This window comes from Hyperolius riggenbachi, chromosome 5 (genome assembly GCF_040937935.1).
Source record: "Hyperolius riggenbachi isolate aHypRig1 chromosome 5, aHypRig1.pri, whole genome shotgun sequence".
Taxonomy (NCBI): Eukaryota; Metazoa; Chordata; class Amphibia; order Anura; family Hyperoliidae; genus Hyperolius; species Hyperolius riggenbachi.
In genome coordinates, this window is record NC_090650.1 from 29,747,846 (window position 1) to 29,763,203 (window position 15,358).

The window sequence follows — 15,358 nt, forward strand, 5'->3', positions numbered from 1 at the left end:
GCTGGGGGTAGGGTTGTAGCACATAGGATAAGGGCGCATAGGAGAGATAACGGCGCTTGGGACTTGGGCGCAGGATACAGCCGGTATATGGCTGATCCTGGTGCCGCACAAGTCCCGGCCATATTAAATACTATTCCCCCTCCAGGCCACCATGGATAGTGGGGAATGAAATAATTCGGCTTCCAGCAATTGCTGGAAGACTAATTATGTTTTAAAAGTAGAAGCAGGTAGAAAGGCAGTTGGCACTGCAGCAGAATGTAGTCAGCATGGAAGGGGTTTAGGCAGGTAAAACACACCTCACCCACAGTGTTGTAACTTGCGTGCTTTGATCCAAGGGAAGTACATACATGGAAGAAGAAGGAGCAGGAATGATCGGCACTGCAATGTACATTTATTCTTCAAAAAGTGAGGCACAGTCCGAATGCATAAATACAAAACTGTAGTGCAGCATATATGGACATACCGGTGCTCAGAGGTGTGATGGTGACGGTGGGTGCTGGGCACTGCTCGTCTGACGCCCGTTTCGCGCTATATTGCGCTTCTACGGAGGCTCCGTAGAAGCGCGATATAGCGCGAAACGGGGGTCAGGCGAGCAGTGCCCAGCACCCACCGTCACCATCACACCTCTGAGCACCGGTATGTCCATATATGCTGCACTACAGTTTTGTATTTATGCATTCGGACTGTGCCTCACTTTTTGAAGAATAAATGTACATTGCAGTGCCGATCATTCCTGCTCCTTCTTCTTCTTCCATGTTTTAAAAGTAACTTCAGCTCCGTCTTCTGACGACGCTGGTGTTACTCCTTGTGCCTGCTATAGCCATAATTCCTATTACGGCCTATGGTGGCGCCGGCTGCGCCCAAATCTCCTGCGCTGGTTTCAGAGTGTTTGATAAGCGCTCCCCTTACCCACATGGTAAGATTTCCGCATCTTTTTTGTGATGCAATCCGTGGAAACATTAGAATGGCAAGGACTGCACTGTCTGAAGTCCCCATCCGTGTGTTACAATTTCATATTCTCTGTACTTACAATGCAAGATTGCCAGTGAAAATACGCAAACGCATTGCGGCTTTCATTCATCATGGAATCGTAGTGAGAGTGCCATGCGTTGGCACTTCCATTTTCCGATGTGTTCAGGTGGGGAAGGTGCCTTTCCCTTATCCCTAATATATGGGCTCTTCTTGGGGATGGGTTATCTATTGCAATTGGTCATAGTTTTCTATCAAGCACCATCGCTAATGAGCAGTCAGCATGATTTTCGACTTCTGTACACACTCGGAAAGACTCCGCAACTTATCTTGAGTAACTGTTTAAAGTGTACCTGAGATGGGTGATAACCAATAAAATATACATACCCTGGGGCTTCCTCCAGCCCCCTCCGGTCTGATTGCTCACTACGGCGTCCTCTTCTCCCTCTGTTTGCCTGCAACTAAATAGGTTAGTCTGGCCAGCTTGCACATGTACAGTCCAGCCAGGCACGCTCCCCTTTCACGCTCCCATCACCGGGAGCGCTCTGTGCCTGCACAGTAGTACTGGGAGCTGGAGTGTGCATGGCCCGGGCCACGCATTTGCACTTGGCCCCAGACCAGAGGTTTTTCCGGGGCAAATTGCTGGCAAATGAAGAGGGAGATGACACCGTGGGAGTGATCAGGCCAGAGGGGGCTGGAGGAAGCCCCAGTTATGTATATTTTAATGCTATTACCCCATCTCGGATTTCTTTTTTTTTTTAAAGGCAACCTAAGTTGCTAGTGTGTACAGACCTTAACTTATCTATTATATACCCTTATTGGTCAATTAGGGACAAAACCTTACCTACAAGGTATTTTCCCTTATTGACTGCATTCTTAGAATTCTCATCTGGATATGTGCCCTACCTACATTCCGTTGAACACTTGAACAGAAATGGTTGTTCCAGTCTGGGGACGTGCAGTCTCGCACTGATTTGCGTTTAGTGTCTCATTGAGGTAGATTCTTTGCTCTTTAGTTAAAGCGGATCCGAGATGAAAAACTAACTATATAACAAGTAACTTGTCTATATATATATATATATATATATATATAATCTTATCTAAAGTTTAGGTAGTTTACACAGCAAATCTAGCTGCAAACTGCTTTAATAGAAAATGATTATTTCTTCCTGTGATACAGTGACAGCAGCCATGTTGTTTGTAAACATTACACAGAAGCAGGCTTATCTGTATATTGAGCACTCAGCCTGTGAAAAAAACCTCCCCTCTGCCTCTGAAATCAATGGCTAGTAACACCTCCTCCTCCTGCCCAGACTGAGCTCCCAAGAGCCCTTGCTACTGCCAAGGCTCTGAAAACCTGCGGGCATGGTTTATTTAGTTTATAGGGAATTAGAGTATTAATACAAAAAAGTATTTGGCTTGAGGAATGCCCTATAAACAATAGGAAAGGAACACAATTATGCAATGAGTAAAGGTTCACCTCGGATCCACTTTAAAGTGAATCCATGATAAACTTTTACTCATTGCATGATTGTGTTCCTTTCATATAGTTAAGTGGGCATTCACCAAGCCAAATACTTTTTTTTGTTTTAATACTCTAATTCCCTGTAAACTAAACAAGCCTCGCCCACCGCTTTTTAGAGTTCCTTGGCACTCCGTCCCATGTAGCAAGGGCTTATGGGAGCTCAGTCTGGGCAGGAGGAGGAGGTTACTAGCCAGAGATTTCAGAGGCAGAGGGGAGGAGAAGGGACTGAATTTGTCACATTAGATACAGGCAAGCTGATAGCATCTCCAGCCCTCAGCCTGTGACAAACAGAACATAGCTGCCCTCATTGTATCACAGGAATAATAATCATAAACTATTGAAGCTGTCTGCAGCTAGATTTGCTATGTAAACTCTAAACTTTAGATAAGATATATAGACGAGTTACTTGTTATAGTTAGTTTTTCATCCGCTTTAAGACTACTTTTTCTTTCCCGTAGTGTTATAGTTTTAGTAGGTTTGAAAATATCAGTAGTATTTTTCACTACTGGTGTGGCACTGCCTTGATGGACGAGGCATTCCACAGTTCATCAGACCAACCTGTTTTTTTTTTTTTTTTTTACTTTTAGTTTATGCCTAAATTATCCACAGAATGCAAAACTCAGTAGATTATAATACATTCTTGTGTGCCGATAGTGCCTAGGACAAGAGAGGCTGTGGGTGTAGTTTGTTCCTTGTTGGATCTGATGACTAGGGCTTGGCGTTTGATAACGGGGGATGTAGTATAGCGGTATTGGAGGCATGGGAGAGTGCTGGCCTTATAATGCAGGTATAGATCTAGCTATTCAGGCACTGGAGTCCTAGAAGTGTTTTTGTTTGAAGGAGGGGCCGAGGCACAGCCTGCTGTGGGATTCTGCTGCACACAATACTTTCTCATGACTTCTATTAAACCAGTATAACCTGTAATGCTACTTTCACATGCAGTGAGTGTAAACCCTGATCACAGCCTGCATTTCACATCCTGCCACACTTGTCTCATGATATAACATAGGAGCAGAGCAGCTGCATTCCCCATAGTCAAGCCTCTGGAACTCACTCTGAGTAGAACACAATAGGTGGATGGCTGTAGCCACATTCTGTTCCCTGAATGTTGATTTGTCAGCACCTTTTGTGAAGGATGCACCCTTGCCACTCTCCATAGTAGAGACTCTGGATTACTTGTAAGCACTTTGTAACCTTTCTAGGATTTATTCATTCCTTGTTATTCCACGTCTACACCCCCTTCCCTACTTGTGCGCTGCTTGCAACACAGGTGGCCATAGCAATGTGCAGCACTTGCACTGTTCTCCAATGCAGTGCAGATCCCATTCTTTTATAATGAATGGGTTGCACTGCAGGAGTGTAAAATTGCATGCAACCATACTTTTAAACACTAAGGCCCGGTTCACACTTGCGGTTTTGCAAAAACCGCACCGGATGTCCGGACCGCACCGGAGCCGGATCGGACCTGAACCGTACGGTTCCTGTCCGGATCCGGTCCGGTTGCATACGGTTTCCGTGCGGTATGAACACGGTTGCGGTCCGGATCCGGATTCTTAAAGAGATAACAACCTGTATAAAAACAAAAAAAAATGTTGGGGTCTGGGAGGTCAGCAGAAGGGGGACCTGTGGAATCAGGCCCTCCGCTGTTTAGCACTCACCTCCACCTCCAACATGCTGCCAACATCTCCAGCTCGTGCTGCTCCACTCCAAAATGGTTGCCCATGTGTCCCCGATACAATATCGCCGCAACAATCCTCATAGGAAGTGGGGTAGAACATCCGGATTTTTTGCCAGTGTGTTGTGCGCTCTCCGGTTCTCATTGGTTTCCATTGGCCGGATGGTGCAGTCCGGCTCCGCCCCGGATACGGCTGCCGGAGGAGCCGGACCAAAAAATAGCGCATGTTGGAACGGACACCGGAGTCCGGATCCGGTCCGGCTCCGGTCCGGACGAAACGGACACATGTGAACCCTGGCATAGACTTACATTGCTATGCCGTGCGTCCGTTTCGTCCGGCCAGCATGCGGTGCGGCTCCGGCACGGCTATTCCGGATAGCCACCGCTAATGTGAACCGGGCCTTAATCACAACACCTGGGTGGAATCATCAGGCAGAACAGTCAGTGCACTTCTCATGTCCTTGCATGTCACACCGTACTTTACTGAAATGCAACCAGCAACGTACAAGTGCGGAAGGGGCCTAAATATATGTGCCTAAGGCTAAATTAATTAATTAAATTAAACTGGGTGTAGATGTGGGATGGCCACGCTGGACCTGTACATTGAGCCTTGACATAAGGATGTACCGCATTTACTCGAATACAAGTCGACTTCTTGTACAAGTCTACTCCAAAGTTCAACCCTCTTAAGCTAGAATTTATTGACTCAAGTATAAGTCTACCCAGCTCATGGTTGCACTTGGGGAGGGGTTAATGACTGCACTGCATAGAGTATTTCAGCCATTAACCCCTCCTGTCCCTTCACCTGCTGGGCGGTCTGAAAACCCACGACCGCGGGTGGTTTTTTTTCGCCCAATTTTTTTTTTTCTCCTGTAGCTAGCCTATCGCTAGCTACATGATGCCCCCCTCCCTGCGCTTTCCCACCCACCCCTCCGATCGCCGCTGGCGCGCTTGCCCATAAAGAAATCCCGTTCTGAACGGCATTTCCTTTAGGGCTTCCTCCGTCGCCGTGGCGACGAACGGAATGACGTCGACGTCGTGAGTCCCGATCCACCCCTCAGCGCTGCCTGGCACTGATTGACCAGGCTGCGCACGGGGTCTGGGGGGGGGGGGCCTCTTTCGCCGCGGCGATCGCAGCAAACGTGCAGCTAGCAAAGTGCTAGCTGCATGTTTGAAAAAAAGTATTCAAATCGGCCCAGCAGGGCCTGAGCGGTGACCTCCGGCGTCTCTGGACGAGGTTATCATGCTGTGGCTAGTCTCTTAGAGCAGAAAGGATGTTATCAGTTTTAGTTCCATTTTAGGGAGAAGGTAGAATTTAGAAAAACCTCCCAGTCACTATCTGCGCTGTCTAGTAAGCTCCAAGAGCAAAGCTTTACCACCAGGGTCCTGTCAGCAGATTCATCCCCATTGCAAGCGAGTCCAGCTATTGTGTCATGTACAAAGTTCAGCTGGATCTGTGGAGGTGCAGTCATTGCAAATGAAATGTAATGGCTGTTTTCCAGCTCCACCTGCTGGTGTGATTGGCAAGGTTTATGCTGTTTAATAAAGATGGCTCCATAGACTAGAAAGTAGTTACCAGTCATCCAGTACAGAAAGTTGGATGTGTGAAACAATAGACTGCCTGATAATGGCAAATGTGGGAACTTTACTTAAAGCGGAACTGAAGAGGATTTTAAAACAAACTGTTTCACTTACCTGGGGCTTCTGCAAGCCCCCAGCAACTGTCTTGTCCTGTGCCGTTCTTCCACGATCCTTCGTTCTGTCGTTGCCAGCTACTTTTGGTTCAGCTGCCGGGCCACTGCGCTTGCGCGGCTATGGCCACGGATATCCTTTGTTTTCTACTCCAGCTTTATTGCAGACGGAAACAGGTGAAAAGGATACGCTTGTGGCCCCTCTACTAACGTGTCTAGGAATGAAACGGAGCAGCGGCAAGAGAATGGAGGACCGGCGCTGGACAGGACGGTTGCTGGGGGCTTGCAGAAGCCCCAGGTAAGTGACACAGTTTGTTTTAAAATCCTCTTCAGTTTCTCTTTAGGTTGAAAAATCTTTTTATTAGTAAAAACCTAAAATAAAAAAAACAAGCTTTTAGACACCAAAGCATGACACATGCACAAGGAATTAGAGCTCGACCCACTTTCAATTTGGACCAGGATGCTGTACAGGCGTAACACTAGCTTGTAGTTGTGGAGAGGGATATCATCTTGTGAACCACCAGGGCTTGGGGGCTGCAGTTTGTCACAGAGGTGGCTTGGAGGATGGGTAGTCCTCTCTGCCCTCAAGTTGGTGTGTAGGAGGCCAAGAATTTAAAGGTCACACTGAGCATGCATGGGGGTGCAGCTCTAAGGCAGCTCGATCAGGAATTGCCCTGGCACGCCAGATCTTTTGGTGATGCATTGGAGAGTTTGTACAATGCTGGAATATTGGAGATGGCTTTGGCTGGAAACCCACTAGTTTGTCTGTCTGGTCTTTTGCCTGTTTCACCAAGTAAATGTTGTGATAACAGTTACAGAACTTACCTGTATCCATCATTTACTTGAAGTGTCGTTTGTTTGATCACTTTGCAGAACCTTTATCAGGGATTGTGTGTGGAGGGTTAGTGCTGCGTTTCTGTGTTGTATAAAGAGCTGCCGGTATGTAGTCTTCAGTCACACAGATTGCTGTGCTCAGCAGACAGGTCTCTCTCTACATTAGGAGTCTTTGTGGGTTTACTCCATATTGATTTGTCAGCATCACATAAAACCACAATAGTGTGTTTGTCTGAACAGCTGCTGATAGGAGTAGAAAGCTTCTGGGGTTACTGGTCTGCTGTAATATCCTCATTCATAATTCTCATGTGAACAATTAAGAATACGAAGCGATATGGATAAGTAGACTGCATAGACGTTGTTGCATTGTGGGGGAGTTAGGAAAGTCCCATCCAGACTTTTATTTTTTTTCCCTGTTCAACTAAACTTCTCCCTCCCTCTAGTAACATGAGCTGGGTTTTAATTGATTAAAGTGCCATTTGATAACTACATTTTGAAGAAAACCGCAGTCTCGCACTGTGTGAACATGTCATGCCATCTTCTGGTTGGGAATATCTGTCCATTCTGTTGCTTAGCACTCCACCCAGGCTGAATGGGAGCAAGGGGAGCGATAAACCGTTATCCTCACATGCTGCAGACAGGAACCTGTCTTAAGTATCCTATGTGAGTGAAGGGGCAGCAAAGAAAAGGCATTTCCATTGGGGGGGGGGAGTGTAGGGTTCTTTAACTACGTCATGAAGGGTTCAACCTATGGCACATGTGTGCTTACAGAGAACCTGAGATAAAGATAACGGCTATATACTTACCTGGGGCTTCCTCTATCCCCATGAGGTTCATGGGGTCCCTCGCCGTCCTCTCCGTTCTCTTCTAATCCCCTGTGGTAATCTGCGAATGCATGACCTTGGCTGCACTTGCACCTCGCTGCACTCCAGCAGTCAGGAGCGTGGTGCGCCTGTGCAGTAGTACTGTGGCTGTACCATGCATGTGCAGAAGGGCATGACTGGCTGTTACTGATTATTGGGGGGGGGGGGGGGAGGATTAGGAGAGGACGACACAAACACTTTGCAGAGATCACCTGGCAAGACTACAGACCAGTGATAAATGTCACGGTAAATGGGGTGAGGAAAGCTTTTACAATGGACAATCGCCAAGTAACTTTTATAACTGAATATTGTAAAAAAATAAGAAATTTTATTAATCACGTTATTTTCACTGCAAAGAGATCTAAAGCTTATTTCTCTGGAAGTAAGCTTTAAATAAAACCAGTAATTTGGTGCCTGTTGTGCACACCCAGTGTAGTGCTTTATCCTAATATGTAGAAGGGTAGGGTAATGCTTTACTGTATAACTGCAGACTGGGGCCTTTGCTCAATGTGGAATGTTATACTCCTAGGGTTATGAAGTGTGCTGCTCACACAGCAAGGCTGAATCCTCCTAAACATTTTGACTTTGGGGTTCCTCATTCTTTGCTGTATTTGTATAGAATCCGTATTTGATCCCCACCCTTTTGAGTCCTGGCAATTTGTGCATCCCTTTCCCTTCCTGCACTCACATTGGTGCCGGCGCAGACTACCTCCTGGAGTTTGTTTGCCAGTCCTGTGCATTTTCTGCAGGAACAATCACTCGCTTTATGACCTTAACCCACCAGTGTTGTGGGGTAATAATTCTCTGCATGCTGGTAGCGCATCTAACCAAGATGCACCTGACATTGCATAGGGCTTACTAGCCTCTTAAAGGCACAACTGTGCTCATAGCAGTAGAACAGGTGCATTAGAACTAATGCATCTCACAATACAAATAATGGAAGCACATCCATGCGTTACACATGGGCTGTCTGTATGCCAGTTCTTGAGTACTTCAGACCTCAGCCTGACCTGCTTTGCCAGCTAGACCACACAACCCTCAGCAAGTCTGTGCCCAGACTTTTTTTCTGTTGCCACCTAGAACCCACATTCCAGGCCTATATTCCCGTGTTTTTTTTATTGCCAGTGTAGACCCCACAGACCTTGGCTTAGTCTCACGTGGCCTGTTCTATATCATAAGCTAGACCCACATATTCCACTCAAGTCTATGCTTGTTTTACATTACCAGCTAAACTCCTGCCAAGTCTACTACAGCTTTATCTGCAGTACCAGTTAGACCCCACAAATCTCAGCAGAGTCTGTGCCCCAGTCTGCTCTGCATTGCCTGCTAGACCCCCCCCCCCCCCCCCTTCCACAGCCTGTGTACCATCCCTTCCACTGCATCCTATTCTTTTTACTGCTTTCCCCTAACTTGCTCCAACAGTTGCTCCCTCTTCTATTGTTGATATTCTCCAATTCCAGACATCATATCCCCTTCTCTCAGTGGCATCCTGTCTAGCTGCCCCTTTATTGGCTGCAGCCTCTCCTCTGCCCCAGCCATTGTGCCCTCTTCTATGACCGATATCCACTCCCCAGCTCCATCCCAGGCATGCTTTTCTGTCAGCAGTATCCTTTTCGCTGCCACAGACTTGAGACACTTGACTCTAGGCTAGGTTGCTAGGTAACAGTTTCTTTCTCGCTACCACTTTCAATAGAGATATTTTAGGTTCCGTTTAGTTAGCTACATAACAAAATCCTTTTGACTCTGATCCTCCTTGTGTCTCTGATCCTCCTTACCCTAACTCTGTACCACGGATCCAGAAGCTGAAGCTTTCTCACCACGGATCCAGAAGCTGAAGCTTTCTCACCACTAGAAATAGTGATCTTGCATACAAATTGTATGCAACTAGGAATTGAGCATGCCCAGGTTATCAAGGAGCGCCTCTGATTTGCTCTCAATTCCAAGTTGCATGCTGGGTGACATTATATACACCTCCTTAACACTCTGCATCTACACCCCCCCAACAAGAGGAGAATGTGTTCAGTCAATGAGGTAGTTGTCTAGGAAGATTATGGCTAGAAAGTTGCTATATTAGGTAAGGAACACACTTCCGGGGGCGTTTCTCCCTGCAATTCCTGGTTCTACGCCTGTGTGATAGTGATTTTAGACACGTGGAAAATGTGACCGCAGAAGGCTGACGGTTAATGGCGTGTGTTTCCCGAGTGAGGTAATTGACATCAATGAACCATGCAGCCGTGGGCATTTTAAAGCGCATGATTCTAGCAAGTGTTTCCTGCCTTACTGGTTTATAAACCAGTAATGCATTTAGGCTAGGTTCACTGTAGGCATTGCGTTCCCTGTAACAGCAGGAACACATTTGATCTGGAAAGTGGCGCTGTACTTTATCTGCGCATTGCACCGCATGCAGTCAGTGAAAAGTATGCTTCACTGTTAGCGCACGTTATGCAATAACGCAGTTATACCGCTCCCGCCACACTGTGAACATTACATATGTGGTGCATTGCACGGCGGAAAGCTGAGTTACAATGCGGCCGTTACTTTGCAGCGCACCACTGTGAGCGAAGCTGTACTTGTAAACACATTGCCAGTGGTATTCAGCGCTGAAGCAGAGCCTAGCTTACAACTGGCACAAGCCCAAAATCAACTGCTGCAGTTCTGATACATGAATGCTACTGATATTTCTAGGATAGTTCTTTTTTGCTTTGACTGCCAGTAGAACCAACTGATGCCGTCACAAAGTTCTGCCTTGCCGGTAGTTGCTTGGTTACCCCTCAATTTGACACCTCTCCTCTTATTGCAGTGTGCGCTCCAGTGTGTCTTGTAATGGCTCCACAGAGGATTTGGATCCAGAAGAGGTGTTGGGTAAAAAACGTCGTGTGGATGTCCTGTCTGCATCACCAGCACTTTCTGACTCCACCTGTGTGGCAGCTAGGACACGGCCCCTGCGTGGGTACAAGAAACGCAGCGTGGTCCGGTCCAGTGACGTATCGTCTCTTAGTAGAAAGGTAAGATTGCAATTATAGTAATAAAGAATGAGGATTTACAGACATGGGTGCCAGAAGCATACTGAGCTGCATATTCTAGTGAGCAGTGTGTTAGATTTGTTCACACTAGGGAAACCGTGGTCACATGTTACAGAATGGAACACATGTCCACAGTGTTGCAAACGTTTGCTGTGAAGATTCCATTGGGTACATGAATGGACCAGCACTGTAATGCAAGCTGCTGGCCAATAACTATTTGGCTGCAGCACAAGGATCTCTTCCTGACATTGTTGTAGACTTTTTTTGGGGGGAAGAACACTGAATTGGGTCAGCACCTCCTTAGTGTAAAAACAGCTCATTATTGAAACCTGTTTAAAATTAGATGCAGTAGCACATTGCTTTTTAAGGTAGTGTACCCTTTTTCAAACGGAGACGGCTGTAGTTTTGGCAGCTGATCTTAAACCTGTTTCAGTGACTAAAGATGGGTAAAAAGATGGTTGGCACCAGATGAACCAGGTGTGCAGCTGTGCCTCTGGATAACAAGACTATTGATGCATCAAAACATTTGGAGAGATCTGGGCACCAGACCACATGCAGTGGAAAATGATCACCTATAATTCATCCTCAAAAATACACAGGCTAGCGTGTATAGCCAAACATGCCCGTTCTTTGCAGGGCTCAAGCAGCGGCTAGTGCGCAAGCGTGAGCAGTCCTGTACATTGTGGACGTACTCATTAATGTATGGGAGATCGGCCGTAAGCTTCTAGGGCAGTGGTCCTCAAACTAAGGCCTGCGGGCCGAATGTGGCCCCCTTAGGCTTATTCCCTGGCCCTCCACACACAAAATGTATAACTTATGCGGTCAGCTACATCTTTAAATATTGGTGGTCCGCAAATAGAACAGCAGTTCTGGCACCACCCATCCACATGGAAGCCAGAAAGCAGTAATTTGCTAGTTTCCGATCAAATTCCACATCAGGTGACACTGCTGTCCAATTGGACTGCAGGTTGTCACCTGAGTATGCTTCACTGTCTGGCCCGCAAAGACTTCTACATTTTATGTATATTTCGGCCCCCAGCAGTCTGAAGTATGTTGACCCAACCCTCGACCCAAAACGTTGAGGACCCCTGTTCTAGGGAGTCCCGACATCCAGCGGTGGTCTGCAGGAGGGTTGGGATCCAGAGATTTCTCCCTACCAAGGTAAGTATCTAACTTTTACCTCCCCCAAATGTTACGGGTTTGTTTTAACGTTAACTGAGTACTGGGGCCACCATAGGTTAACAAATTAAATGAAATTAAGCCCCCCAGAAGGATTTTTGTAAGGGGTATGTGTAATTTTTTTTTGGGGGGGGGGGGGGAAGCAAGCATTTACTTACAGGGCGCTACCAAGCCTCCCGTCTATATACGGGCCATCTTGCTTTTACCTGTGCCGATGTACTGCAGTTAAAAGCAGCCTCAGTAAAGTTGCGCATCCCCAGCCACTGCAATGCATGTGATTACATTTTCTTGCTGGGAGATGTCACTTTAATGAACTACATCTCCCAGCTTGCATTGCTGGGGCCACGCGTGACATCACAGATGTAGCACATCTTCGGTCATAGCCATGTTGTGCAACCCTGCATTTTTTGACCAGTTAATTTTAAATGTAGGTTCATGAGATTGATGTAGGTTGATGAGGTTCAACATATGCCAGGATAATAAGCAAGTACCGGTTGTGCTATGGTTTGAATGACTAGTTGTGGCTTTATCCTCATTAATGCAGTTATATAGTTGTATTTCTATATCATTTTTTTTTTCCTGTGTTCTGTTTAGCCGCAGAAGCCGCCAACTGCGAAATGTGGCTGTGAGCCTCCCACCACGTGTATTCTATGTGGGTGCAAGACTTATGCAAAGATGGCGCACAACCCCAGCAGCCTGTCTGTGAGCGAGCGGATTGCACTGATAGACCCTTGCTACCACCCCATCCTGTCCTTCTCCTACGGTGAGCAGAGAGGGACAAGTATGACTGGAAGAATATGCAGGATCTCAGCTGCTGTACTGTTACTCACAGTGAATGATGTATGAGAGTGTTATTCCTGTTGTCATTATCAGCTGTGAGCCAAGTTCCCATTTACAGCTATGGTGGTTTCCCTGTTCACATGGCCCAGTTATGGGAAAACTTGGCTCTCCAGCTGTTAAGGAACAAAGTCCCACAAAACATTTGCCTTTATGAATCATGGCTATGGCTCCTGCAATACATTTGGGACTTCCTTAAGAGCTGGAGAGCCAAGTTTGCCTATCACGGACATGGCCAGTACAACTTTTCGGTAATGGTACTAATTTATGTAATACTACTCATCAGTCTCTGCCCTGAAGGAACTTACATTCTGCTTTTATTTACCTAAATATATGCTTCTACTGTATATAAACTGATTGTAAGCCTAGCTATCATTGATACCTGAAAGAACAGGCAAAAATGTCAGACATGATTATAAAAAGGCGGCCTTTAACCTCTCACTGTCCGTGTTCACCAACACCTGCTGTATGCTGCAGAAGCATGCTGGAGGAGGGAGTACCTACCTTCTTTGCCTCCAGCTGCTGGATCCCCTTAGATGGAGGACACACCTTGCCCGTAGCAGGGTGGACATAAGCCCTCCTGTCAGACAACAGCTGTCTTATGAGGTGCAAGTCACAAATCCAGGGGACTGAACACTGCAAACACCCCCTCACATGAACCCCCGTTCACACACAATGTGTATTCAAAATCAGTAAATAAATCCTCAAATATGGTGCATCAAGAAGTTAATTTTGCTTGGCCGATAATTGACTAACTATACCACTTCATATACCACATGGTTTAACAGCTGTGGGTGCACCCGAGCACATGCTCCAGCGGTTTTAGCTCTGTGTAGCTGTCCAGCATTGCCTAAAGATCTGGCGTGTAGCGACCACACCCAAGTGCATTGTCCCCCTCACCCAGTCTGTGTGAAGCTGCTACATCACGCGCCACATTTTGTCGTGAATCAAACACGTCTGCCCCCATAGTAACAGGGAACATCGCTAGCCTGCAGGTTAGCGACACGTCTATACAGCTCCGCCCCCGAACTATTGCTTGAGGGATCTAGTCATGTTCCCTGCTAAGCAACAATTCTGTTACGTGTGTGTTCAAGGACTAAGACTTCCTGATTCACCCTCATACGCTATGAAAATGAACCTTCCGTGATGCAGTGACTTCTGTGCAGCCCTGTTCTTTCTGCAGAGGACCATTATTTACTGCTTTCACCATACTTCATAAGACAACATTGTTCAGCCTTGCCCAGAGTGCTTTTCATTTTTGCTACACTTTTCTTTGAACTGGTCTGCATAAGTTAGGCACGGTTTATGGAACAGATGCTCAGTGCATCTATTCAAAATCTGCATTTCATTAAATTGCTTTTGTGGTTGGCCTCTTGGGACGGTTTGTGTATATGGAATATATATATATTTTTTTAAGCAGGCACACAGTACTACTTCACATACGGTTTTAAAGAGACAGGGCCAGATTTATCAACCGTTTTCTTCTTAAATTGTTCTAACCAGCAGAGGAACAGTTCTGCATGATGAGAAACTTCTTAAAGGGAACCTTAACAAAAAAAAAAAGTTTCACTTACCTGGGGCATCTACCAGCCCCCAGCAGCCATCCTGTGCCCTCGCAGTCACTCGTGGCTCCTTTGGTCCCCCGCTGCTAGCTAGTTTCGTTTTTGCCGACTGGGAGTCGGCCGGCCGCCATGCGTACATTTTTACGCATTCCTGCTGGTGCAGAAAGCTATCGCGGACATTAACAAGTACATTTTTACGCGTTACAGGGGCAATGCGTAAATTTTTACGCATTGCACATGTAACGCGTAAAAATGTACTTGTTAATGTCCACGATAGCTTTCTGCACCAGCGGAAATGCTTAACCTATTTTGGTTCCTGGACGTAGAAACTACGTCCAGGAACCAGGCGCGCTCCCGCGGCCGATCGCGCACGTGCACTCCTGACCCGCGGTTCGTTAGCCAGGCAATTAGTGAATCTGGCTATGGTGCCCGATCACTGATTCCTCTCCCCCGCTGAAAAAGCGACAGCTTCTCTCGGAAGCTTTGCTTTTTCTGGCTGTAACGTACCCCATGCGTCGCTCTAAGCGTGTGTTACGCTTAGAGTGACGTCATGTAAACAAACTCATGGCCGCCATCTTGTGGCCAAAAAGTAAAACTAAAAAAAATAAAATTCAAACACACATTTACATTATAAATCACTTGTTTACATCCCACCCTCCCAAAACTACCCAAATAAAATGTTTAATATAAAAAAAAACAAAAAACATTACAATAAAAAAAAAATGTAAATATTTACCTAAGGGTCTAAACTTTTTAAAAATCAATGTAAAGATGAAATACTTCTATATTTTTTTTTATTTTAAACTTGTAAATAGTGATAGATGCAAAACGGAAAAAATGCACCTTTATTTCCAAATAAAATATTGTCGCCATACATTGTGATAGGGACATAATTTTAACGGTGTAATAACCGGGACGTATGGGCAAATACAATACGTGAGTTTTAATTATGGAGGCATATATTATTTTAAAACTATAATGGCTGAAAACTGAGAGATAATGAATTTTTTCCGTTTTTTTTTTCTTATTCTTCCTGTTAAAATACATTTACAGTAAAGTGGCTCTTAGCAAAATGTATCACCCAAAGAAAGCGTAATTGGTGGTGGAAAAAAACAAGATATAGATCAGTTCATTGTGTTAAGTAGTGATAAAGTTATAGGCTAATGAATGGGAGGTGAACATTTCTCAAGTGAAAATGAC

General features: G+C 45.9%; 1 protein-coding gene across 1 annotated transcript in view; it reads left to right on the plus strand.

Annotated features, from left to right (window-relative positions):
• The window catches only part of LOC137518063 (KAT8 regulatory NSL complex subunit 1-like), a 111,755-nt gene that overhangs the window by 75,924 nt on the left and 20,473 nt on the right, over nucleotides 1-15,358 (plus strand). The window contains exons 5-6 of the mRNA XM_068235300.1: nucleotides 10,358-10,562; nucleotides 12,354-12,522. Of these exons, the coding sequence (XP_068091401.1) occupies nucleotides 10,358-10,562; nucleotides 12,354-12,522 (374 nt within the window). The remainder of the gene's footprint in view (nucleotides 1-10,357; nucleotides 10,563-12,353; nucleotides 12,523-15,358) is intronic.